This window comes from Melanotaenia boesemani, chromosome 21 (genome assembly GCF_017639745.1).
Source record: "Melanotaenia boesemani isolate fMelBoe1 chromosome 21, fMelBoe1.pri, whole genome shotgun sequence".
NCBI classification, from domain to species: Eukaryota; Metazoa; Chordata; class Actinopteri; order Atheriniformes; family Melanotaeniidae; genus Melanotaenia; species Melanotaenia boesemani.
The window spans coordinates 18252364-18279184 of NC_055702.1; the positions used below are offsets into that span (position 1 = coordinate 18252364).

At 39.5% G+C, this 26821-nt stretch overlaps 2 protein-coding genes across 4 annotated transcripts in view; one reads left to right on the forward strand and one right to left on the reverse strand.

The window, feature by feature from the left end:
- Window positions 1–577: 577 nt before the first annotated feature.
- Window positions 578–20592, forward strand: ace (angiotensin I converting enzyme (peptidyl-dipeptidase A) 1). 2 transcript variants are annotated; one of them, XM_041973420.1, is made up of 26 exons: window positions 578–1178; window positions 8513–8683; window positions 8764–8851; window positions 9610–9753; window positions 9887–10078; window positions 10322–10419; window positions 10503–10672; window positions 10795–11018; window positions 11150–11294; window positions 11413–11511; window positions 11959–12081; window positions 12178–12383; window positions 12648–12784; window positions 13048–13206; window positions 13545–13632; window positions 13890–14033; window positions 15083–15274; window positions 15718–15815; window positions 16047–16219; window positions 17173–17396; window positions 17490–17634; window positions 17726–17824; window positions 18059–18181; window positions 18290–18471; window positions 18587–18712; window positions 19167–20592. In XM_041973420.1, the coding sequence occupies exons 1-26, from the start codon at window positions 948–950 to the stop codon at window positions 19358–19360; spliced, it is 3975 nt and encodes a 1324-aa protein (XP_041829354.1). In that variant the 5' UTR covers window positions 578–947; the 3' UTR covers window positions 19361–20592. The 2 variants fall into 2 exon arrangements, with proteins under 2 accessions (XP_041829354.1, XP_041829355.1); XM_041973421.1 differs by lacking the exon at window positions 18587–18712 and having other exon boundaries at window positions 581–1178.
- A 5-nt stretch (window positions 20593–20597) lies between these two features.
- The window catches only part of itga3b (integrin, alpha 3b), a 28250-nt gene continuing 22026 nt past the window's right edge, over window positions 20598–26821 (reverse strand). For both annotated transcript variants that reach the window (XM_041973422.1, XM_041973423.1), the window contains exons 16-26: window positions 26578–26655; window positions 26407–26486; window positions 26110–26187; window positions 25874–25976; window positions 25402–25578; window positions 24077–24208; window positions 23193–23306; window positions 22941–23039; window positions 22730–22855; window positions 22356–22511; window positions 20598–21997 (exon numbers count right to left, since the gene is read on the reverse strand). In XM_041973422.1, coding sequence (XP_041829356.1) covers window positions 22401–22511; window positions 22730–22855; window positions 22941–23039; window positions 23193–23306; window positions 24077–24208; window positions 25402–25578; window positions 25874–25976; window positions 26110–26187; window positions 26407–26486; window positions 26578–26655 — 1098 coding nt within the window. In that variant the 3' untranslated portion in view covers window positions 20598–21997; window positions 22356–22400. The remainder of the gene's footprint in view (window positions 21998–22355; window positions 22512–22729; window positions 22856–22940; window positions 23040–23192; window positions 23307–24076; window positions 24209–25401; window positions 25579–25873; window positions 25977–26109; window positions 26188–26406; window positions 26487–26577; window positions 26656–26821) is intronic.

The following is a 26821-nucleotide window of genomic DNA, read 5'->3' on the forward strand; positions in this document are numbered from 1 at the left end:
TCTTATCTTAGGAACACAAAAAAATAATTGTGGAGCAGTGAAATAAGGCTTGCTGCATGTTGCAGACACTTTCAGATGCTAAACACCAGACTGAAAGTGTTGCTACTGTCTTACAGTAGTGTACATTCTCATTGACAGCCTGTATTCGTTGATCACTAATGGGGACCTTAGGAATTTATGGTGGGGAAGAGGAAATACACTGTGAGCCCCTTATAGCACTTTTTTGCAAGCCTTTTCAATCCTCTGGCTTGAGCCCTGTCACCCTCCTCCTGTGTACCCCCCTAAACCCCCCTCCTCTTGTTGTCTCCAAGCTAAAGGAGGGAACAGAGTAAAAATGTAGAGTCCATCTCAGACGCAACACTGCTGCCTGTTGAGGAGCCTCCAGTCTATATACACATGCAACTTGGCGTATGCTAGTGGGAGGTGTGTTTACTTTTCACATACTGCATTGCACAATGGAACACCGCGCGCAGCTTTCTAGGTGTTCACTAGTAGCGGATACGCACCCGACTTTGGACACTGCACAGAAAAATTCTGAATGCACCCGACCAGCGATCCAATCATTTTGCACTGCGGCACGTGAACGGGGAGGTTAATTAGCAAAATGAAACGTGCAGCTGCGCTGCTCAGCCTCACCTGGCGCCAGTGTGCGCTCCACCTCTCTTCTACTCGGCGAGCTGTGGTCAGCTGTGAAGTGGCAAGAGGGAGGGCTGCAGAAAAGTGTGGGCTGGGTTAAACTGGCACTTAAAAAGAAGCTCGCCTTGGCTCCTGTGCGTTTTTTTTTTCCCACTAGCAGACAGGCTGGAGAAGCAAATGAAACAGCAGCTTCAGGGAGACACGGTGTATTTGAACTTCATTGTCCCACGGATATTTTTAGCCTTTGCACCTTTGATCCCTTGTACTTGAGTTATCCCATCAACTCTTTTTTTTTGTAAAGGGCGCTAGCAATGGGTGCTGGCATGAACAGGTTACTATCCGTACTGCTGCTTCTGCCAGTCCTTGGGTTCTCTGAAGCTCTGCGAGACAGCTGGCTGCCAGGGGAATACACAAACACCACCGCTGATGCAAAGAGGTTTCTGGAGGACTACAACGGCACTGCCGAAGAGGTGCTTTTTCTCAGTGTCTCTGCCAGTTGGAACTACAACACCAACTTGACTGAGCATAACTCTAAGCTTCAGGTAAGAATATGTTTTTGGGCTCATTTTACTTGTGTGCCAAACTTGTTGATTCCAGCTTGGAGGAGTCTTGCCAGTGCTGGCATCTCGTCACCACATGGATGCATGGTCAAAGGTTTCTGTGGAGCTTAACTCTGCTTGACTTGGAAATGACCATTATTCATCTCTCTCCAGAATTGTATGCTCAGTTTCCCCCTAATGCAGCCAACTCTGCTTGGGTGTTATTAGATATAAAGTCAGTTATGAGAGCCTGTGGTGTGAACGACTTCTATTTATTTATTTATTTTTAAATGAACGCTCTCTTGAATACTCCTATGCAGGCTTTATTTGTTTAGCTGTATTTGATTATCTGCTTGAAGGGGGAAATTTTCCCCATGGAAGCAGTGCTGCATATGCTCACATATGCTGTTTTATGCTCACAAATGGCTCTTAAAGTCCACTTTTATTTGCTGGCAGCAAAAGGCATCTCTTTTAATCATTATAAAGTGGGCTTTTGCAGAGACTAACTATGAGACAAAGTAATCATAACAGAAGCTTTTATAGTTGAATCACCCCACAAGTAAGATTTGCATTAACTGAAGACAAGGGAGAGGATGCCAGCAATAAAGCAGGAAAAGTACTTGCAGATGTGTTGAGTGGCGCGTTTGTGTATGCAACATAGCAAAATTAAAAAAAACTGAGAAGAAAGCTTCATTTCCCCCTCCTTTCTCCTTAGTCTGTGCTTGCACAGCTGTTGCAACAAAATGTCAGTATACTAGGCAAGGCTTTGAACACTCCTCTAGAATCCTCTTCTCATACTGTGCAGGTGTACTTGTGGCTTGCCTTCAATGGGGTCAAGCTGCAGAATATTTTGTGCACTCAACAGTATATACTGTTTGTGTGTATTATATATAATTAGTTGTTGGTAGATATGTTCAAAATAATTATTCAAACTACCACAAAAATCTAAATCTCTAAAATGGCATTTCTCTCTTGCCCTTTCTTGTAGATGACAAACTTGCATGTCAAATATAACCATTGGAATAAGTTTTTAATGCACTTTTTTTTTGGATGCTCTTCTTTTAAGTGTTTCTCTTATTATTGAAACAGTTGAATTTAGTAATCAGCATATTTTAAATAATAGTAATAATGTGCTGAAGTTGTGTCCCAACATGCGTGCAACCCTGTTACCAAAACCTATTTAGCATGTCAGGAAAAGAAGAAAAACAGTGAGTCACATAACACAGAGGAAACGACTCATCAAGATTTATGCTAACTGCATGGACAGACCAAGGGTAAGGTTTATCTTAAATTTTTTTCATTTTTTGCAAACATTGCAGCCTTGACTGAATGTGTCACTCTAACCAAAGCAACCCTGTTACTCATACTGTAAAATAAAAATTTTTTTCATTTTCATTTTTTTTATTATTTAATATATATATATAATAATCTTCCTGATGTATTCATGAACCTTGGATGTTTCAGCTTGAATAGTGGCCCTGATGCTCATTGCTCCTCGACCTGCCTTTTTGCACTTACTGTATAGCCTCTGGACACTGGAATTGGGGTGGAACCCGCCATCCATGGTGAACAGCTTCTGTGTTCTAACATCTGTTGTCGGAACTTCCTCCTTGGCCAGCTCATTATCCCAGCAGGGGATTGCCCAAATTGCCCAAATTTTGTTCTTGCCATAGAGCTGACTTCTCAGGACTTGCCTTACTCGTTGAATATATTTGGTTGTGGACGCTTTCCTTGTGGCGTCTTCGTGGTTGCCATTTGCTTGTGGTATTCCAAGTTACTTGTACTTTTTCTTGCTGAACGACATCTCATTTGATTGCGCCGTAAAATGTTCAACAGATGGATAATTGCTTCATCTGCTTCCACAATCTCTCAAATACTGCAGCATTGTTTAAAAAAAAAAAAAATTGCTGGAACTGAAGTGAAACATCGAATAAAGTCTGCCCTGTGGATTTACTAGCCCTACTGCCACCTGCAGATCCAGAAAAGAAACTGCAACATGATGCTGTTGCCCTATGCTCCGCTCTGTCAGCTACACAGACCCGACCTGATGCTGCGCGAGTATAACTCCAGCTTTAGCGTACAGCTTGATATCATCACGGTGTATGCATCAAGACAGGTACCCCATTTCTGAGTCGGTGTCCATAGTCAGACTTGTTGATCATTTGGCTGAGGGGGTTCAGGTCTATGCAGAACAGCAGCGGGGACAGGGCATCTTCTTGGTATATGCTACATTTGATGGAGACTTGTGCAGCTGGCTTGAAGTTGGCCTCAAGTGTGGTCTGCCACAGCCTCATTGAGTTTTTAATGAAAGCTCTTGGAGTGTTGTTGATCTTGTACATTGTGGAAGTAATTTTGCTGCATATGGTAATCACTCACATATACTCATATAATAATCACACGTTTATTCGGTTTTATTTTCATTTATTAATACATTTACTATTACATTTTCATATTGTGTGTTCTCATTTTACAAAATATTAGCGTTACTCTTTTTCTGCTGGGTTATTGTTCATGCTTGTGTGAGGTCAGAGATAGGTCAGAGTGACCACTCTCTTCCCAGACCTTGGATACGGGAAAGTTAAGGCTGGTACTTCGAAGACGCACACCTGCTAGATACCAATAGTTGTTTATGATACCAGCCTGTTTTGGTCCTTGGGTTTCTTGATTCTCCTCTGAGAACTGGAAAGAGAGTGGTGCCATCCAGTCTTCTTTCTCTGACTTTATCAGTTTTGAAACTGTCCTTCAGCTTCATATCTTACATAGAAAAATGTGACACAATTGCATCCGTGATCTCTTTCCATCTGGATCCTTATCATACAGGATCCACTGCAGAAATAATTCCCCTGATGAAGGTTGTCTCTTAACTAGGGTTTGTGGGTTAAGCTGACTTCTGCATCTCATAGAGAGCAGCATTTCTCACTGCAGTTATACGCACAGCTAAATCCGAGGCGTGAGTAAAGGGTCACTTCACTGAAAATCTGTCAGACAAACACCGTTCTGGTGTGGAGGGAGGGCTAAGTCTGGTGCTAACTTACTATGGGGGAAAAAAAAAAATCCAGATTTTCATAAAAATAAATATCCAGAAATGGAAAATTCGATTTATCGATTTTATCGATTATTCGCCCAGCCCTAAGACCAGCTGAATAAAATGGTTTTTCTTTGATGAATCGGGAGAGTTCTCTGCTGACTTCTTGTGGGTCAGAAGACTGCTCTCAACTTGCAAATAATTTTATATTCAGTAATTCTCCTGTAATAAACTCTATATACTTTTACTCATTCCAGACTCTAGGTAATTTTTCTACTACAACAGCTTCAGGCATTCCAGGATCCATGTATGTGGCAATGAGGCTTTCTGGTAATCAATCCAGGCAGTGCAGGTTTGTCTGTCTGGTTTTGCAGTCTCGGGCGACAGTTCTATCAACCATTAGCTAATGCTTGGCTCCTCTGGTACCTTTACCAATGCCTTTCTTTGTCTCTGTCATGTATTGATCCATGTGCCTACTTATCTTAGCCACCATGATGCCCGTCAGGAAGTTCCATGTTGTGGAGAGGAAGGTGATCAGCTGATAGTTGGGTGGGACTGTTCCCTTCGGGGGATCTTTAAGTTTCAGGACTGTCCATCTTGATCAGTCATTCAGGTTGGGTCCCATCCCTCAGCAGTTGGTTCATTTGTGCTGCTAGGAGTAAAGTTAGCGTCTTTAAACTAGTAGACATGGATCATGTCCAGGCCAGATGAGATTCTTTGCTGGATATCTGCCACTGTGACATTAACTGGGCCTTGTTCAGGGATGGAGCTGTGGTCGCTCTTAATTCTTTTAACCACAGTGCTTCACTGTTCCTTGATGCCTCCTTCTCCCATGTGTTTTTCCATATGTTTCTCCAGCCTTGGTGGGTTAATGTGTGTGGTATTACCCTGCAACTGGGAGTACACTTTAGCTGGGTTAGTGGGGAACAGCCAGTTTATTTTCCAGGCCTCTGTTTCTCTTGTGTATCTCCTCAGTCTTTGGCAGTTTCTAGAGCCTCTGATATGGACATATGGCTGAACCTCTTTGGTACCCTTTTTGTGGTTATACCCTTCTGGAGTTATGACAGTTGACCAACTTCCCTCTAAGTTGCCTTGATTTGGGCTTCCAACCTCTTCCTCCATGGTGCCTACTTTTTGTCCTTCATGTTGATGATATGTTGGCCAAGCATCTCCAGGATCACTGCTGCTGTACTGCATCTCAACTCATTGGTTTCAGTGATGGTTGCAGTAGAGACTGTTATTGCTGCATTCACATCAGAATACTTTCTGGTGGTACTTCACTCATTCTTGTCAGTTGGTGTCAGGGTTGACAGGCTCTAATCTTAGCCATGATCTTATCCCTCAGGTCAGTTGTTCTCTCATTCATCATTGGGGCTTGGTACCCAATTTCTCGGGGGGGGTTAATGCTAACTCTCCCTTCTGACCCATCTGTCCTCAGTACCTGATTTGGTACTGGATTGAGAACAGGTGGGGCAGTAGGCAGACCTGGGTGTGGCTAGAGAAATTGAACGTAGGTGTGATAAAACAGTTATGATTTTACAGTGGGGGGCGGCCCGTGCGGCAATCATTTTTTCACCATGTAGATTTGGATTTACTTGTGTTGTCTTTGACTAATATTTAAATTTGTTTGACCTGAAACATTTAAGTGTAACAAAAAAGGAAAATCAGGAAGGGGGCAAACACTTTTACACCACTGTAGAGAGATGGAGAGATGCAGGAATTTGCAAAAGCTTGTTGCCCTTATCCTTGTGTTTCCTGGAGAATGTGATTATCCTTCTAGATGGATGGGTGTAGGCAGGCTGGAAACAGCGACTGACAGCAAGAGTGCAAAGGTCAGTGTTAATACTTTAGCGTGATGTCTTTTTTTTCCCCTCTCTTCTCCTGTACCTTGTTATTTTAGTGACTGCTTTGAGAGAAGCAGATAAGACACTTCCACAAAAAACAGTGGAAAGAAGCCACTGTTGTGACAGCTTTGTCAGGATGTGCGTTTAGCAAATGCTGACCTGTGACCAACAATGCATTGATCTTGGGTAATGTCATTATGTGAGCTGATATTGGAATTTTCCATCAATGTCTGCTTATTGTACAGCTATATGCTGCTTCTTTTATGCATGACCCAAGGAGCTGCAAAACCATGATGCTGGGAGGGGGGAGTGACAAAATGTTGGAGGTGAATAGAGCACAAATTGTTATTGCTGCAGTCGAATGTGAATAAATGTGCAGCAAATGTTCTATCTAGTGCTCTAGTCTTTACTCTGTCCATTCTGTCAGCTTTGTTATTATATACTGAGAACACCAATGTCCATGAGCTTTCAGAGTGCCAATAAAAAGGAGCTCTAGAAATTGAGTGGGCCCGTAGGTGAGCATGTGCACAATAGTGGGATTTTCTAAAAATATTATTCCTGTCCTTCCTCAATAGAATACTTTATTGATCCCACAGGACTGATGTGTTGAAGGAGCTGTCAAGCAACACAATAACAAGGCGAGGCCACAAATTCAGGTTACAAGGGCTGAATAAAAATGCTGAAAAGAGAGGCTGGAGAACAAAACTGTTAAGAAAAGGGTTTATTATGTGTATTTTATATTTCTTATATTGAGATGACAAGCCAGGGGATCAAGTTCAAAGGGCTTAGCTGCTTGTATTGAAGGCCATGATAATCCATACTTGGTTAATTAAAAAAAACATCATTCTCTCTCTGTACCTCTTAGTACATTATGGGTTGTGGGTAAGCTGGAGCCTATCCCAGCATTAACAGGTGAGAGGCAGGGTACACCCTGGACAGGTCACCAGTCCATCACAGGGCCAACACATAGGGGACAAACAACCATTCACACTCGCACTCACTCCTAGGGAGAATTTAGAGTAACCTAACATGCATGTCTTTGGATGGTGGGAGGAAGCCGGAGTACCCTAAGAGAACCCACGCATGCATGGGGAGAACATGCAAACTCCACACAGAAAGGCCACCACCCTCAGTGTTTTGAACCTCCCCCCAGCCCAGCTGAGATTCGAACCAGCGACCTTCTTGCTGTGACGCTGCGGTGCTAACCACCACACCTATTAAAATACCAGATTTTGTGATTTAAAAAAAAAAAAAAAAAATAAAACCACTTAAATAATTTAAAAAATTTCATGCCTATTTAATGTGACTTATAACCTGTACAATTCAGTTGAAAATGGTGCTTTTAGTAAATGCGGAGGAATTTATTGATGGTTCCAATCCAGACACCTGTCACTTTTGGCCCAAAACCTTCAGACACCTGCTAGAAAGTTACAAAAGAATTCCATCTATCAACACAACATTGACTCAAGTTTACATTAAGATCAACAAAAGAGAGGCTTGACCTCTCCCTGGAATGACCCAGCCAGAGCCCAGACCTAAACCCAATACAAATCTGAAATCTACCCTGCTAAGGAAACTGATTAAATGGAAAATTATCAAGTCCAGTTTAATTCACACAAACACATTGCAACTGTTAGTCAACTTTCTGATCTTGTTTCCAATGACTCAATATAACTGATTGCACTGAAAAATTGGGATTCTCAATCTTGAACAGATATGACATAGTGATGTGTTAAATCTAAGCACCAACCTTCAGATCCTGAGCTTATTGTCACCAAGAATGGTCTAAATCCTAAATAATTCTTAACATCCTTCCGTTCTTCACTGGAGGTACAGCTGATCTTTTTTCAAACAGACTGCTGCAAGTCTGCTGTCACAAAGAGGTTTAAAAAAATCATATGTGAGATGTGCACTGCAGCCATACCTTTAGTTGCACATATTTTTACATATGTTGGTATTTTACTGACTTGTGTTTTCTTGCATATTTTCTGTTTAATTTGTGCTTATCAAATTGCACATTCTTCACTGCACAATATATTAACTTCAACACTGACCGTGACAATTCAGTTAATCAGCTCTATGCGGAGAGAATTCTGCAAAATGGAGATCCTAAGAATTAAATACATTAATTTTATAAATTGTTATTATGCAAGGAGAACAGTTCCTCTTCAAAGGGCTATAAAAAATCTAAAGGGAGAAGTTTAAGCATTCTTCTGCAGAGCATCATCCATACATGTCATTCATGCATGTCATTTTGAGGTCAGACTGTAAACAACTCTGATATAGAAATATCTTTCCCAGCACAGATGCACCTGGTGATAGTAAGCATTGGTCTGCTCTGTACACTATGAATGGAAGTAGATATATCTATTTTTCACAGTGCATTTTCCAGCAACTCATTTGGGTTTTAGCTTCAGTTCTGTGCTTCCAGAAATGCCAATGTCATCAATATGTCCTGCACCTTTTAGGTAAATGCAACTCTTGAAGAACAAGCCTTCTCTGAAGCATGGGGCATGAAGGCCAAGCAGACCTTCTCTAAAGAGGTTCTCGACTCTCTCGCTGATCCCAAAGACAAGAAGCTGATGGAAAAGATCATGTCACTGGGTGCTGCCAACCTTCCACAGGTTGAGAGAGAAGAGGTTTGTCATATTCTGTAAATTTTAGGTTTCCATGTAACCTTTTAGAGCAAAATTAATACATTATTTTTCCATGATTTTAGTATAACACCATTCTGAGCACCATGGACAGTATTTATTCAACGGCTAAGGTGTACCCACAGCCAAATGTAAGCTGGAGCCTCGAGCCTGGTGAGTAAACAGCTATTTTGGAGTAGCATGGCAGTGTTGAAGAATAGGAAAGGTTTTGTGCAGAGGAAGACTTGGGAGAATAACATCAGTAAGTGGTTTAGATGTTATCTGTTCCTGAAAGTAACAGGATGGGCAGAATTACCTCAGAGAGGGTTCAAGAGGAAGTTTAATGGATATGACCGAGCACGTTGAGTGAAAAGCTATAGCATAATGGGTTAGTGGCTTTGAATGCTATAAGCATTTATTGTGAACAATGGTCTTTTGTCTTTTGTCAGCTACAACTGCCTTAATGCAGTTGTGAGAAACACTTACCAGCACAGACTATGTAACAGAGCCAAAACAATTCCCTCTAGCTAGGAAGAATTGCTCGTAAAGTGGAGTGGGTTCATTAATGTTGATACAGCCACAATAGTATTTGTTTCTCCATTATAAAAACAATTCATGGTGGAACTGGGTATACACCAAAGATGAGGCACCTCCCATCTGAAATACATGCTTTTTATATTTTGGAATCCTTTTATTTTATTTTTAACTTATTTTTTATCTTCACCTTCATTTCCTATTTTGAAGAGACATTTAAGTTTTAAATAATATCAAAGAGCTGTTAAAACTCTTAAGCCAACATCTCATAAAGGGTCATTGTTCCCAGTGAGGTGCAGAAAGTCATGTAAACACCAGTACATTGTGATTGTTTTTTAATTAATGGACTAGGAAATACTCTGTTATGACTGGCTGTGGAAATTTTCATGTTTTTGAAGAGCTCACAGATATCATGGCCAACTCCAGGAGCTATAAGAAGCTGCTGTTTGCCTGGGAGGGCTGGCACAATGCCTCAGGTGTGCCTCTCCGAAAGCACTATCCTAGGTTTGTGGAGCTTAGTAACAAAGCCTCTCAAGCTGATGGTGAGTAATTCCCTGTTGACAGGGAGCACAAAATTCAAAAGACTATAAAGTGATAATTTGCATCTTGTGAAAAGGAAGAAGAAACAAAAGAATAAATGACTGATTAGCAAAATGTTGAATTTTTGATGTTCAGGATTTGCAGACACTGGAGCTGACTGGCGATCTTGGTATGAGACTGAAACCTTTGAGGAAGATATAGACAAACTCTTCAGAACCATTGAACCACTCTACCTGAACCTGCATGCCTTTGTGCGTCGCCAGCTTTACAACCGCTACGGACCCAAGTACATCAACCTGAAAGGACCAATCCCGGCCCACCTGTTAGGTAAGATGCATGTAGTATCTGCAAATGAGAGCCCCTCTTGTTAAAAAAGTGAAGTCTTTTCCACCCCCCCAATAATTTTAATTTTCCTTTACGCATTTCCTTAAAGGTTATAAATTAAATAGTTGCAATCCAGTACATTAAGTTTTTTTTTTTTTTATTTAAATGATCAGACTCATTACAGTGAATGAAGGTGCTGCAATGTATTTTTCTTTTATTCATTTTTTTAAAAACCTTCCCCTTCAGGAAATATGTGGGCCCAGACCTGGAACAACATTTATGATATGATGATCCCATATCCTGACAAACCCAACTTGGATGTGACAGACAAAATGGTCCAACAAGTGAGTATGAAGGGCTTTACTGTAGTGATGTTTTTCTTTTTAAAGAATTACTTTTGACAAATGGCATTGTTCCCTCTTTACAGGGCTACAATGCTACGCATATGTTTAGTGTGGCTGAGGAGTTCTTCACTTCTCTAGGGTTAAAGGAGATGCCCACGGAATTCTGGGAAGAATCCATGCTTGTTAAGCCTGATGATCGAGAGGTTGTCTGCCATGCATCTGCCTGGGACTTTTACAACCGCAAAGACTTCAGGTAAAATGTTGGTTTAGCATATATGCACATCAAGTTGGAAGAATATGTAGATATTGACTACAGTTATCGCTGATAAAACTTTAAATCTAGAAACTAAACAATATGTATTTAATCTCCTCTAGGATAAAGCAGTGCACCACAGTGACGATGGAACAGCTTTTCACTGTTCACCATGAGATGGGCCACATCCAGTATTACCTGCAGTACAAGGACCAGCCTGTGGGCTTCCGACGCGGAGCCAACCCCGGTTTTCATGAAGCTGTTGGCGATGTCATGTCTCTTTCTGTTTCAACACCAAAGCATCTGCACACCATTAATCTGCTGGAGTCTCTGACCTCTGATGCTGGTAATGATGACTCAGTGCTCTCCTACAAAGATGTGAATGAGCTGACATCAGACAACTGAGATGAATTCTTCTATATATTTCTTTTTTTAGATTTAAATAAAGATAATGAATCCCAGGTTTTGTTTCTCTAGAAACTGACCTCAACTTCCTGCTGAAAATGGCTCTGGAGAAGATAGCCTTTCTTCCCTTCGGCTACCTCATTGACCTCTGGAGATGGAGTGTGTTCAGTGGTCGCACTCCTCCAGAGCGGTACAATGCTGAATGGTGGGCCCTAAGGTGGGAAATGCTCAGCTGGCTCTAAATGGATATATTTAATGGCAATTAAAAACACATTTTCAGAACTTGTGTATGATTTCCTTCCTGCCAGAATCTTGATTTTTATCTCTCTTCCCAGAACAAAATATCAAGGAATTTGCCCACCCACCAAGCGTACAGAGGAGCACTTCGATCCTGGGGCAAAATATCACATCCCTGGAAACACACCATACATTAGGTAGCCTTATGTTGCATCAAGACTCTAGTTATCATATTTTCAAGCTGGCACATTCAGCTTTCCAGGTTTCCTGAGTAATTATGTGCTGGGACACCATTTAAACCAAAAGCATAATGGCTGGAAGTTTTAGATGTAATTTGTTTGGATTATATATGGGTAAATATGTGAATCAAATGAAGAGCATACATATGCAAGAATGGCTGGAAATGATGGTACTGTGTTGTTTTTGGATTGTGATCTTTAAAATGATGCAGTTACTCGACAATTGCAGGAAGCCTGTTGCAGAGGCCAAGGCTGTTTAAGAGTGCGACTCCCAGCTTGTTTGTGCTGGGAGGTGTAACATGAGACACTTACTGTAACAAACACAGCCTGTGTACTGTCAGATGAAACTATTTTCTATCCATTCCTTTATATCCTGTTGGTTTAATGCATTTGTTTGTACTGCAGGTATTTTGTCAGCTTCATCTTGCAGTTCCAGTTTCATGAGAAACTGTGCCAGGCAGCCAACCATGTTGGCCCTCTGCACACATGTGACATCTACCGCTCTGCAGCAGCGGGAGCTATTCTAGAGTATGTGAATTGATTGATGGTAATAATTGTTCTGCACACAAAATTAATAACATGATGTGCAAAACAGATATGTAATGATTTTTCCTTTCTCTCCAGGAAAGTCCTTCAGGCTGGCTCTTCCAAACCTTGGCCTGAGGTCCTCCATGAGGCTATAGGCACAAATAAGATGGATGCCAGTTCACTAATGAAATACTTTGAACCTGTAATTAAGTGGCTGGAAAAGGAAAATATGAATGAGACTTTAGGATGGCCTGACTTTAACTGGGTCCCACCCATCCCTGAGGGATACCCTGAGGATATTGGTAAGAAAGAACTGTAAACCTAAGAAGTTCCTCTGAAATGAAAGTCAGGATGATAACAAAGAATGTATTGTATAATGATACCGGAGCTCTTCCATTTTAAGTAAATGTCCTCAAAAAAGATGCAAAAACGAAAAGTATACATGGTAATTCATGAACCATATTCTTAATAAAGTACTAGCACACACAAATGCATGGTCTTCACAGTTCATGAGCTTTTTTTAAACTGTTTTAGAATTTTTTTTTCCTCTTTTCTATTTTGTTTAGACAAGAATACAGATGAGCTTGTTGCCAAGAAATTTCTGGAAGAATACAACAGCACAGCTGAAGTGGTGTGGAATGCATACACCGAGGCATCCTGGAATTACAACACAGACATCAATGAAGCTAATAAGCAGGCCATGGTTAGACCATCTCTCTGAGATTTCCTGAAGATCTGTTGAATTGTTCATAGCTTATACGATATCATCTTTTTTTTTTTGTGTGTGTGTATGTTTGTCAACGAATCACTAAATCTGTAACCAAACCATGCATGCATACCTTACTCTGTTAAATAATGGTGTGCCATACATGTTTGAGTGTGTCTTTTAACTATTTATACATCTAATACATGTTATTTCTTAATACTGTTGTGTGATGATCAAACCTATCCGTTATTGTCCTCCAGCTTGAGAAGAACCTGGAGATGTCCGCGCATACCCTGAAGTATGGACTTCAGGCCCGTCAATATGACACCACTGACTTCCAGGACAGCTCAGTAAAACGTATTATCAAAAAACTAAGTGACATTGAGAGGGCTGCACTCCCCTCAGCAGAACTGGAAGAGGTGTGTATGAAAGCCTTTCAGATTTTTTTTTTATTTTCTATGTTGGTTGTTTCTATACAAAGGTTTACATAAACTGCTCTTGGAAATAAATGTCACAGCAATGCTGAGCTTTCAGTTTCTTTATATATACTGCTCAAAAATGAAAGGGAGCACTAAAATAACACATCGTAGATCAGAATGAACAAAATATTTTTATTAAACACTTTGTTTCAGCTGTTTGTGAAAGAAAAATGTATTTTTTTTTTTTTTTTTTTATAATGAAATGAGGATGGGTGTCTCATATCACAACAAGCTGATTACTATTTGTGGAATCTAAAGTTTTATTTTTGTCATTGCAGTATAACACTCTTTTGTCCAACATGGAGACAAAATACAGTGTGGCCGAAGTTTGCAGAGATAATAAACAATGTCATCCGCTGGATCCAGGTAACACGAAGGAGTATTTGTCAACTGTACTATAAAATGTAAATAGATTTTTAATTAAATGGAAAAACAAATGCAGTATATGAGCAGAAAATTTATGAGGAGTAGCCAGTAAGGGGAAATTCTTGGCTACTTATGTGTAGATGTCATGTATGTAGTAATTATCACAAATTACCCTTTGTTGTGTCATAAGACAAGCAAATATGTGACATAGTAAACTAGCTGTAGTTTCAAATATGAAAATGTGTTGTGTGTTTCAGATCTCCAGAAGATCATGGCAGAGTCCAGGGATTATGATGAACTCTTGTTTGCTTGGAAAGGGTGGAGAGATGCTGCCGGCAAAGTACTTCGTCAGGATTATAAAAGATATGTTGAACTAGCCAACAAAGCTGCTGTGCTCAATGGTATGACTTCAAGATCTATTTTTTTTTCTAACCATATTCAGAATCTCAGAATACCAATTTCTCCTGTTCAAAAATGTAAAAAGTTGTCAAAATGCCACAGGAAAGCAGTACCACAGGTCCTTTGTTAACTGTCTTTACACTTCTGGCTGTCAGTATATATTACCCTTTACACTGTAAAATGTGAAGCATGTTATCCAGCATGTGAGAGCACACCTTCCCTGGAAAGACTAGGAAGAGTAAGACTACCAACAAAAAACAAATTTATTTCACAAATACTTAACTTTTCTTTAATGAGCATTTCAGCTGTGGACAGTTGGTACCAATCCTTTATTTAAAGCACAGGTTAATCACCACACCACAGACAGGAACATCGAGGTAACACAGCAGCTAGCTAGCTGTTTAAAATCTTGTGCTAATTCTTTCATCACATGTCTTGAGAAAAAATTTTAACTAATGTTGCTTTTATTTTATTTTATTTTTTTAACCCTTCAACTGTTTTGTTGTGTGAAAGTTTCACTTAGGTGAAAGCATCTGGACCATTTATGTTTTAAGTGTGCTGCACAATGGTTAGCTTAGCTAGCCCAAAGAACTGGAAACAGCTCGAATTAGCAACATTTTTCTTAAATATTTTTTAAATGATATAAAGATTGATCTCCAAAAGAATGAGCCATATCACCAGGGATGATATTCTGTATTACTGCATATATTATCACAAATTTCCAATGTTGGCAAGTATGTTACACATAGCAAAACAGCTGTGTTCCTTTTTTAACTTTTTATGCTTAAACAAGCTAGCTGTTCAAATACTCTACAGACAGAGGCTCATACAAGTTTTCTAGCTTTTTCACACTAAGCTTTGTTTTTCTGGCACATCAGTCAATAATATTTACTTAAAGCACAGTGAGCAAAGTAACTCTATTTGAAAAACCAAGCTTCCTACACCTCTAGGTGAATCCATGACCTGATCAGGAACTGGAACCTAAACCATGAGCTACCAGTTCTAATATACATCTCACTAAAACTGTATTTGTCATTTTTACTGTCTGTAGGCCATGCTGATAACGGGGCTTTCTGGAGGTCCCTGTATGAAACTCCAACCTTTGAAGAAGATCTGGAGACACTGTGGAAGGAGTTGGAGCCGCTTTATTTGAACGTACATGCATATGTTCGAAGGGGTCTGTATAAAAAATATGGCCCTAAGTACATCAACCTAAAAGGACCCATTCCTGCTCATTTGCTGGGTAAGTATGAACTTTTTGAGCAAGTTGTACATGCACAGTAGTCCATTTTTATGACTATATGCTGGCTTCATGTTTAGCCTATATCGGGCTTGTCAGAGTTTAGATTAAGGTCTCAAGAAAAAGAAAAGTCACTGTCAGCTAGAAATTCACTATGGAATCTCAAGTATTTTAACACTATAGCCAACACACTCCATTTATACAAGAGCATTCTCCAGTGGTATTATATTGTTGGCTGCTGATGCATTTGGATTAGGCAAGATTTAATTTTCTTTCAGAGGCATCAAGTGTGAAATTGCATGTGACAGTTCCATACTGTCAGGGATTGGCCTGACTCTCAACCATAAATCACACTTGGTTAAACACTGGCACAGCAGAGGATGACACGCTCCCTAACTTCTTAGAGTTAGAAATATGAGTAGTTATTGTTGTCCTCTGCTCTTTAGGTAACATGTGGGCACAGACGTGGTCTGGCATTATGGATTTGGTCATACCCTACCCACATGCCACGCAAGTTGATGCCACACCAGCTATGGTGGCTAAGGTAAATGGATGCATCAAATGGTTCAGAATGACCCCTGCAAACATGAGAACACAAATAGATGCACAAGAGATAACAATATTTTTTCCAACCATAAATTGTTTACACTGTTACCATGTTTTTTTTCCTTTTTAAGTAGTTGATTCTTCAAATATTAAATATGTAATTCCTGGCAAAATTGTCAACGTTACAGATACAAATTTATTTATTTTTCTTTTGTTTTTATTGTTTTAGGGGTGGAACTCCACCATGATGTTTCAGGAATCTGACAGATTCTTTACCTCTCTGGGTCTTCTGCCAATGCCACAAGAATTCTGGGATAAAGCCATGCTAGAGAAGCCGTCTGACGGACGGCAGGTTGTGTGCCACGCGTCTGCATGGGACTTCTACAACCGAAAAGACTTCAGGTTGAGCCCAATTGCTTTTTCACTGGATCTCTGCTAGCCTTGCATTTAACAGATTCTATATAAAATCTTAGATTAACAAGATTGTAATTTAATCATATACATTATTAAAATATATGCTGAGTAAGAGGTTAAAATTAATCCAAATACTAAGGCATTTGTGGAGTATTCATTGTCAACCAGTCCTGAGGCCTGTATGACGGAGCACGATTAAAATACTTCTGATATCTCTGTTACCTGGGTTGACTTACCCAGACAATCAGGACCTGGATAAACAGTACGACGAAGCTTGTTATCAACTTAGTAATTCAACCCAGGGTTTTCCCATCTTGATCAGTCTGCACTCACATGAAAGGGGTGGAGTTTGTAGCATCTGACCAATCGCATACATGGAGAAACCCTGCAGCGCAATATACTTCACTTTGGAGGAGCAGACAATTACTCTTGAACAAATATGAAGAATGTAAATGAATCTTCAAGGCCAAAAGCAACACTGTTGCCGCAGCAACAGCCAGGAAGGAATGCTAGAGGAAAATTGTCAACTCTGTTGCGTAAATTTGTGAAATTATATAATATTAATTAATCGGACAGCACTCTGATCATTCAGTTTCACTTTATTACTGCGCAGACGTTTCGGGCTTAGCTTCCTCACTTTCCTTTTTATTTTGGTTGGATTTTCAGAAAATGTCAAACGGAATAAGAAACAAGTGATTACATTTTTGGGGTGATCCGGATCACCGCTCAGCACCTGTGTGAGCATGTTTTGTGTTGGAATATTAATTCCTCGCCATGGTGACTAGTTGTGCATTCCATTAATTCATGGTTCTGCCGATATGCCCCATTATTCTTAGCGTCATATTTATAATTTTTCCCCCCATTCTGTTATTTGTGTTATTGCATTCTTCTTGAACCATCACCTGAGGAAGCTCATAGTAGTTGTGGATTTGTGTCTCCAGGATAAAACAGTGCACTGTTGTGACAATGGATGACCTGGTCACAGTGCATCACGAGATGGGCCATGTACAGTACTTCCTGCAGTACAAAGACCAGCCTGTGTCCTTCAGAGATGGAGCTAACCCTGGGTTCCATGAGGCCATTGGTGATGTCCTCGCCCTGTCAGTGTCCACACCCAAACATCTGCAGAGCATTGGCCTCCTGGACAAAGTTGAAAGCAACCATGGTGAGTAATAATTTGTGTTATTTAGCTCTGTTAGAAGATTTTATTCTGCGACGAAGGATTCACTTGGGATTTTGGGACATGTCATTCATGCAGAGAGTGATATCAACTTTCTGATGAGCATGGCACTCGATAAAATTGCTTTCCTACCTTTTGGCTACCTGATGGACCAATGGCGGTGGAAGGTTTTTGATGGACGCATCCCACCGACTGAGTATAATAAAGAATGGTGGAACCTCAGGTAAAGTACAGCAGTATGCGGTGGTTATCATAATGAACAGGGGATTATGTGATAAATGATTTACTTAACTATTAGATTATTTGTATTGCAGAATGAAGTACCAGGGACTGTGTCCACCTGTAATCCGCACTGAGGATGACTTTGATCCAGGTGCAAAGTTCCACATCCCTGCAAACGTGCCATATGTCAGGTGATCTTCTATTACTCTTCTATTACAGATAGGTTGATAATTGCTTTCACACACTCAAATTATCTTTGCATAGATCAGATAAAGATGTTTTTAAAACCTGTATATAAGATTGTTCTCTCACCTGTGATTACATGGCTCGAAGCCCTCGCTGTCACAAGTAGTGGTTTAACAGAATGCTTTTCTTTGCACTACTTAGCAGTGATGCTCAGTCCTAATAGAACCTTTTATTTTTAGGTACTTTGTGAGCTTTATCATCCAGTTTCAGTTCCATAAAGCTCTGTGTACTGCTGCAAATCATGTTGGGCCTCTACACACTTGTGATATCTACAAATCTCAGGAAGCTGGGAAGCTGCTGGGGTTAGTGTGGACATAATTCTATTTATCACTGTATTAATGTGTGATGCCAAAGCATACTCTTACTACTCATTGTCATCTCCTCTGAGTTCACCTTTGACTTGTTTGCAGTGATGTGATGAAGCTTGGTTTCAGCAAGCCTTGGCCTGAAGCCATGGCCATAATCACAGGCCAGTCCAAAATGAGTGCCCAGGCACTCATGGAGTATTTTGAGCCTCTCATCCAATGGCTGGAAGCAGAGAACAACAAGAACAACGAAATTCGTGGATGGCCTGAATACGACTGGAAACCAAGTACGTCCTTTCCCATTCATGCATTTACATATTTTAATACAGAACGGAAACATGCATGTCTTTGCCTGAAATTTGCCCAAAATGAGTGTTCCATTGTCAAAACCAAATGTTGCAGGACTGCTTCCCAGACAGAAAGGGCACAGTGGCACACAGTGGCATCTTGTTTTTGCTACTCTGCTGCAGCTCACCGTGAAATCAATTCTCCCCTCTTCTCATTTTAATGATGAGATCCTGCTGAAAGGTTGTATGCAGATTAGATTGGTGAAATATTTGCACAAGAAGTACTTGGTAAAAGGGGAGCACTACTGTCAGAGATTAAGATAAATCCACAATATGGTGCAAGAAACTGCCACAGTTCACAAAGATATATGAATATGTGGCATTTGTTAAGATATTTCATGCACTTATATTTCTTCTTTTCCAGCAAAATTTCTTTGGTAATAAAGTTCTGAACTAAAATCTAAAATTATTTACAGAAACTATATTTATTGTGGTATCTGGTTATAATGAAAAAAGACTTACAGAAAATATAGCTCCCCCCTGTGGAGCATCTACAGCTCGTCTATCGGAGTTCAAATATTTTTTTTCAATTTTGAAAAGAATGGGTGGAGCACCCACAATTTTGATGAAATTGTGGGTGCTCCACCCAGCTACTGCGCACATTGGCGTAATATAGTTTCTTTATCTTTCTATAGATCCTGCAGGTGAAAATGAAGTGGACTTCCTGGGAATGAGAGTGGACAGTGCAGCTGCCATAGCTGGCCAGTGGATCTTGCTGGTTCTTGGCCTGGTCTTTTTGGTGGCCACCAGCTTTTTTGCCTACAAATACAGAAAGTCAAAAAAGCCTGAAAAGTCCTTATCAACAATGGAGCTCAAGCAAAAAGACTAGAAGTCAGTGATGGCTGAAGTAAGGCCTGACTTACTGTAGGTAGCACATCACCAACCTCAATGTGAACATTTTTTTTGTGTACTCTTATGACATCAAAACAAATTTGCTCTTAGACTATTCCCCCACTTGTTCAACCAGATTTCCTTTTATTTTTCCACAACTTATTTTCTTTTGTTTTATACCGTTGAAAGGTGAATCAGTATGACAGAAATTCAAGACAATCCACAGAAAAAAATGTTAATTTTAAGGTAAATTAAGGTGGATTTAATTGGATATTCACACATTTTTATAGTGAGAATATTTCAGAGCACCTGTAAGACAGTCAGTCAGTATTTTATCCATTAATTGTTTTGAATGTAAAAAACCTATTAGGAGTATATAATCATGTATATTAACTCAAAATCAGACACCTGTAGTTCTCTCCAACTAGTTTTCCATTCATATTCTCTAAAACATCTAAAACATTGAAAAGTATTGACTGTTAAAACACATTTATGATAAATTCAGCTTTTTTTAAGTCGTGAAAATAATGGTCTTTAATTTTTCTCCTAGAAATGTACTTCAACGTGCGCATCGTTTTCATGCCATCTGTGCTATGAATCACGTATGAGTTTTTTAGGGCATGTAAAAATGTTTATTTTTCCTCTCTGGAGCTATATTTACTCATGTTTCTGTCAAGACACCACCTTCAGTCTTAAAACTCCACAAATACAAACAAAAGTTTGTTATACTGTTTTTTTTTTTCATATATATTTACTAATTTGAAGTACTCGCATCTGACAAAATCCTGATGAATTGCATCATTCTGGTCAGACTTGTTGACCCAAGTGCACATCTGTTTTCATACATAAAATAATTGTGGTTAAAGGTTGTAGCTTTATATGTGATTTCCTTTTTTGAGGCTAACCAAAATGTAGATTTATATCCAACCAAGAACAAAAGGAATTAAAAAGGTCTGAGGCTGGAGTCCATAGATGAGTTGACATGGACCGACCCTCTTTGTTTTCAGTTCAGTTGTCCTGTCTTGTACATTTATTGTATACAGTTACTCAAATTATCTTTGCCTATGCAGAATCACGTCAGTTTTGTAATTTATTTGTAATATTTGAATGTTGGAAAAAAATGTCTTAAAATGAATGTTTGTGAAGTTGTTCATTGTGTAAACATTTATAGTAAGATTTTTGTTCTGTTGTTGAATCCTCTGCATTTCTATAATAAAGATATTAAATGGACTGCATGGCTGTCAAACAATTTATTACCAAAACTGCACAGTACAAAAATAACACCACCACAAAAAACAGTTTGTGCATTGGTTTTTAGTCTGTTTACTTGAAGTCAGTAGAGCCTAACTCAGCAGAGTACCTGCGGGCTTGTCAGGTAACACAGACTGGAGTGATAACAAAATGCTTAATTCCATAGAGACCACTTGATGACCCCTTAGTCCAATCTTCAGGGCTACAGGTTGATCTCACTGAGGACCAAAATGTCTTGGACACAATCATGTATCACCGTACCGTCTTATAAAAATACAGTACAGAAGAAGGCACAGCAATGTATGCATTTGTTCAAATAGTCCACAATGTACCTATCTATTCTGGAGTGTGTAATATCCAGCCTAATGTTATGTCTCATTTAATCCAGTGTTGTGACTTTCTGTATGGGGTTCTTAAAATTTGCACACCAGGTTTTATTAAACGTATTGGCTCAAGATTGTGTAATAAGTTATAAAATGTACTCCTGACTTACTCTACATACAAACAAGAACCTGTTGCTGTTTAACTAGTTTCTTAGCTGCTTAGAGTAACCTTGCTGTGGAATGTAACATGGGGATATCAAATGTGCTGCTCGAAATTGAGTAAAAAAAAACATAATCATGAAACCAGGAGAATAATGCTTCTACCAAGCCTGAAAAATGATCCATTTGAGGATTAACGGATTAATGCATTGCTTGTCCAACACAGGTGTAAGTGCAGTTTGAAAATGATCTGAAAACCTGTTAATGTTTAAAACCCTTAATAACTCAACACAAAGTGATGTCTGGGGACGGAGAAGGGAAAGATATGAAATCACAGAAAAAGAAAACATCTACCACTTAGAGTAGATCTTGTGGGGGAAACACATAAATTGACGAATAACTTTGCTAAAAGGGTTCAGATGAGAGATGAAAATATGCATGCAGATGCCAGTCTGAGTGTACTGGTCTGCAAAATCATGAAGCTACCTACAGTTTAATCTTGAATGCAATCCAGACTCCAATGTACAACACTGCACTGAACTGAAATACAATCTCTTAAACAAAAAGTTAAGTATATTGCACAGAAAAACTTGAAGAAATCTACCAAAAATAAAACTTTAAAAAAACTACCCACGGCAGGTCCATGCACTTCAAAGTCATGTGGCTCAATCGGGCCCAGCGTTCTTTGCTTGACCCCCGTGGAAGTGAGTGGTTCTAGGTTCAAAGTAAAGGCCTCAGTAGTGGTAGTGCTGCATCTCTGTCCAGTTGGTGATCCAGTACTTCTTCTGCGGCTCCTCAGGCTGAAAGCCCAGATTGAACTGATAGCGCTCAGCCCTGCGAATTTTCACCCCCTGGTGCTTTGGCATTATCCTGTAGTAGATGGCTCGCTTGAAGAATCCAAGCTAGCAACAAAAGAGGCACAAAAGAAGTTCATGTTATAGACATGAAGAGGCAGCAGTAGATATAAGGTCAAAGACAGAGCAGATTTGGGATTTCAAGGCTGTGGAAAATGAAGTTAGATAACAGAGAAACCCAGACTATCCAATAGAAGAAGATGGAAAAGAAAGATAAAGTACAAATATAAGACATAAAGTGGTCATGAGTAAAATCTGAATCATTTGCCTGAAAAGGAAACCAGAAGAAATGTTAGAAAAAGTAAGAGGGAAAGTAAAGCAGTAGTCATTCCAAAAGTTTGCCATTATTAGTTTTCATTAACAATTGATTTTATTTTTTCCTCTTTTTTTTTTTTTTTTTTTTTACCCAAAAGCCCCATAGATGTGTGCAGTCTGGAGACACATTGGAGTCTTAGTAGTCATCAGTCAGCCTCTCTGTCTCAGAGGGCTGGATCTTCATCTCAGCCTTCTGGGCCTTGGCCTCATACATCTCCCTCCTGTTTGCCCTCTCGAAGAAGCCACACTGGGGGGCGGAGGAGGAGTAGGAAGGTGCATAAATGGGGCATGGTTAGACTCAAGATGGAGGTTATACATCAATCAAATGAGTGTCTGCATGTTTTTTACAAGATCCAGAGGAGATGTTTGGTGTGAGAACATGTGGAGAGATTCAGGGATGTTCAAAGTCTGCAGACATAAAGTATGTCCATTTACAAGAGTGTAATCATTGCAGTGTAGTCTCACCTTCCATAGTATAAGAATGATGATTCCAAGTAGTAAAATTCCTGCTACAGCAGCTGAGATGATGATCCACAGGGGAAGCTCATAGGGTGTCTCTAGCTCCTCCTCTGGGTCTATTTCTACAGTAAACTACAAGAAAAGTGAAGAAAGTTAAATTATTATTATTACTGCAGCCAGTCTTATCGTAATCATCACAACCATCATAGTAAAATACCGTGGTGCTTTGACTCTCCATTTTGATGGTTGGTTTATCTGTAATGAGCTTCAGTGTGGCTTGGCCTTTGACTTTCACGGTCAGAGCATTGGAATAGTCCTGCAGTGGAAGACACACACACACAAATAAAAACAATTTCAAAACATGATCTGAGCTGCATATACATCTATTAACAGTATTGCTAAGTGTAACTTGAAGGGATAATTTAGAAAGTCATGTATGTGACTGGGTTGTATAGTATGTGTAAATGACCTCTAGCATTGTGCTGTTCCACAACCGGGACCGGACATAGATCTGGGCCGAGGTTGTCATGTTGAGCAGTGGACAGGTAAACGTCACACATTTTAATGTCCCTTGGGAGCAGTCCTTTCAGGCACAGTGACAAAAAACAAAAACAAAAAAATATATATACACGTTATTACACAACAGAGCAAATGTGCAAAAACAAACTTTAGTTTTGTTTTTCAACTTTTTTCTTCAGGGTGGAGAAAATCTGACTGACAATTCAATAGTTTCGAAAATACACTTACTATGTAATTTCCCTAACAGTTAATATTGATCCATACTGAAAAATGTAAAGAAGCCTTAGAGTTTCAACATTTCATTTTGGGAGGGTTACGACTGTCCATCTTGCTCTGACTGGCCCCTGATTAGTCAAAAATAATACAGTGCAAAACAGATACCTATTTGTTGTTGAAATAATGCAGAACTATCTGCCTACCAAGCACTTTGCAGATGTGTTTCAAAGTAGTGTTACAGTAAAGGTAGAAAACGATGGACTATAGAAATTATATGTGTATTTTGCACTGTGTAACACTGCAGATTTTTTGAGTACTAAAAGCTATGCACACACAAGGTTAAAGAAAAAGTGTAAAAAGGGTTATATGGCCTCTTTAAATACCTATTGGACAAGATTATTTCTTGGCAATACCTTAGTTGTCCTTTAATGCCAACAGCAGGTTGACAGTGAAATTTCTTGAGAAACTGTCACCCAATTTGCTGGCAAGACTCACTGTGTTTGTGAACCTTAATCACTTATTTTAGCTGTATCACCTAAATTCATCTACATGCCTACAGGTCTGTTGAATGCTGAAGATTAAATGTGAAAAACCTCACCCTAATACCCAGTTTCTTACCAACACGTGGGACTCTTTGTGACGACGCAATGTAATTGCTGCCTGTGGGTCAATAATTAGTTGCTGAATTGTTTCTTCGGTATCATCTTCTGTGATCTGTCGTTTCTTACGCTTGGGTTTGCTCTCTGACAGCTAGAAAACAAGAGAAGGATAAAGGGAAATGAAAGGAGGAAGACAGAGACATTACATCAGAGGACTAGCGGTAATTACTGGTTTTGATAAAGACATTACCAAATTCTTCCCAGAATAGCAGTGTCATTACTACTGCCTATACGTGGGCCGCACACATTATTTCTATTTTGGACTCTTTGAGGTTTCTATGTGGCGACACAGTTATTTTTTTCCCCAAAATGTATTTATGAACACTGGTTTGGCACTGTGGCCATTTTTAAACAACTTCCCAATGACTTTTATTTAATACAGTTCAGACTGCTTCAGCCCACACTAACGTCAGGAAGAATTTCACCACGTCACAGGCTCAGTGTCACTTAAGTTTAAGTAAATTTAGCATTCTTTGATAGCAATCCAGTTCAGTCAAATTTCAAGAACTGCTTTTATAGTTTTCAAAAGAAGCAAACAATATTATACTAAGTGTTGCTTTGTTCTCAGTAACTCAATAAGGCCCCAAGGACGACACTGGTCAAAAGTGAGAATGCTGCTGAGATAACATTAGTTTACTAACTTACTAAATTACGGTAAATGTAGTAGAAAAATATCTGCAACATGAATGTTGTCCGTACATTTTAGCAATCCTGATGCTAGCATTAGCTCAAAGTACAGCTGCAGCTAAAAATGGGCTCTAAGAACAGCAAGTATGGATGTTGATTGGTTTTCACACCGCACCAAACTAATTGTACTATCTGTAGAAGTGGACCATGGTCATTTCAGTGTCTTTCCTTAAAATCCAACTTCCATTTCCTAAAATTCATATCTACCATGATGCCAGTAAATCAACTAGGGTTTAAAAACATGGTTGGGATAAATATGTGTTTGCCATTGTGTCACTTTTAGTTACATACTTATTACACTGCACAGCTGCAAATTAATTAATACTTTTTAAAAAAAAAAATATCCTCCAGATTTCTGGAAATGGGATTTGCAATCATTAATGCTAAATACATAAATAAAAAAGTTAATATTATTATTTATCTAATGTCATTTGTTAATAAAAGCCTATTTAAAGTGACAATAATCCTCCAAATCTAGAGAATTTTACTAGCTATCAATAATATCTGAGCATAAACTTGGTCAACAAACCAACTCAAGATACTCTGGTGGAAAATTCAATATATTAGCTTTAAACCAAAGCCCAGAAAGAACCTTACAGTCAGGTTAAGCATGTTGACAACTTCCCCGGGAGGGTCACATTCCATTTCTGATTCCCCCCTAACGACGATCTTCGTCAGATACAGCAGCCACTTGCCGTTGGCTACCTCAAGTGGCCACTCAAATTCCACAGCCAGACTCCCCATATCTCCTAGCGGCTGCCCCCTCATGTCAACCTGGTGGCACAAAAACAGAATGTAAGCAGAAATTCAGGAAATTGCAATTGCGATTTAAATAAGAGCCAGAAGCTGACTTTGATCCCTAAACAGTATCCACCCCTGGTCATTCTCACACCACAAACCATGGCTCACTTTAACAATCCCTTCCTCACACGTTATTAAACCTCTGAAGCTTTTGGCTTCAAAGACAGGGTGTGGAAAAGGAAAATGTGGCTGAGTATCACACACATTGTAGATGAAATATACAGTCCTGGAGGGGAAATATAGTGTCCGAGCGTTGTAGGTGACTCACATTGAAGGTGAACTCCACCAGACTGCCCACGTCACTGGTGCTGCCCATAGCTGACTCGCCCATCACTGTCCCACCAAATTTGGTTCGTACTACTGGATTTGCACTGAGCGAGATAAACAAGATTTTAGAAGGTGTGAGTGCTGTGGAGGGCTATGATATGTCACACTTCAGTGTTCTGTGTTATGTTCTGTACAAAATGTACATTATGTTACGATCTGTTAGGTAATGGGACTCACACGGAGAAGGAGGGGAGGATGGTGTTTTCAATCACCAGACCCACCGTCACAGGACTCAGGTCACTCTGCTCACTAAGACTGAAAAATCAACCTTATTATAAATTATTTGCAAGAGTTAAATTTAATGATACAAATTATAAACCATAAGGGCTGCAGTTTAGGGATGACACTTGTAATGTCACTAAAACTCTGAATTCAAACTAGACCCTGCATTACAGTTCAGTATTACAGATTGTCCAGGTTTGCCCTTGAGTGGACACAAATCACAATATGCAGCATTCAGTATTAACCCCTTACGTTGACAGAAGCAGCTGAGACTTGACTTCTTTTGTGTACAAGTCAATGCCACTTGTCTCAAACCACAGCTGCAGAGACACCTGAGAGCGATAAGCACATGTGAAGAGCTTTATCATCTGAACAGATTGTAATGTTAAAATCTGCTAAATAAAATCAACTGTTCAAACCCACCTCTTCATTCCCTTTCAGAGGATTCCCCAAGTCACAGATGACTGCACCGTCCCCACTCTGGCATTCAAAGCGGCCATCCTAAAGACACATTTATAATTTAGGTGACTAAAAATCATGAGTTATTTATACTTCATGTATTTCTCTTCAGATCCTTTTAAGTGGAGCTGTTTTCAGCTATTTGGTAATTAAAAGACAAATAAACTTAGAATGTATAATTTTGAACTATGAATTACAAAAGCAAAAC

Coding starts and splice junctions, on each gene's coding strand:
- ace (XM_041973420.1), top strand. CDS start 948: ATGGGTGCTGGCATGAACAGGTTACTATCCGTACTGCTGCTTCTGCCA. Junction 1,179..8,512: donor AGCATAACTCTAAGCTTCAG/GTAAGAATATGT, acceptor TGCACCTTTTAG/GTAAATGCAACTCTTGAAGA. Junction 8,852..9,609: donor AAGCTGGAGCCTCGAGCCTG/GTGAGTAAACAG, acceptor ATGTTTTTGAAG/AGCTCACAGATATCATGGCC.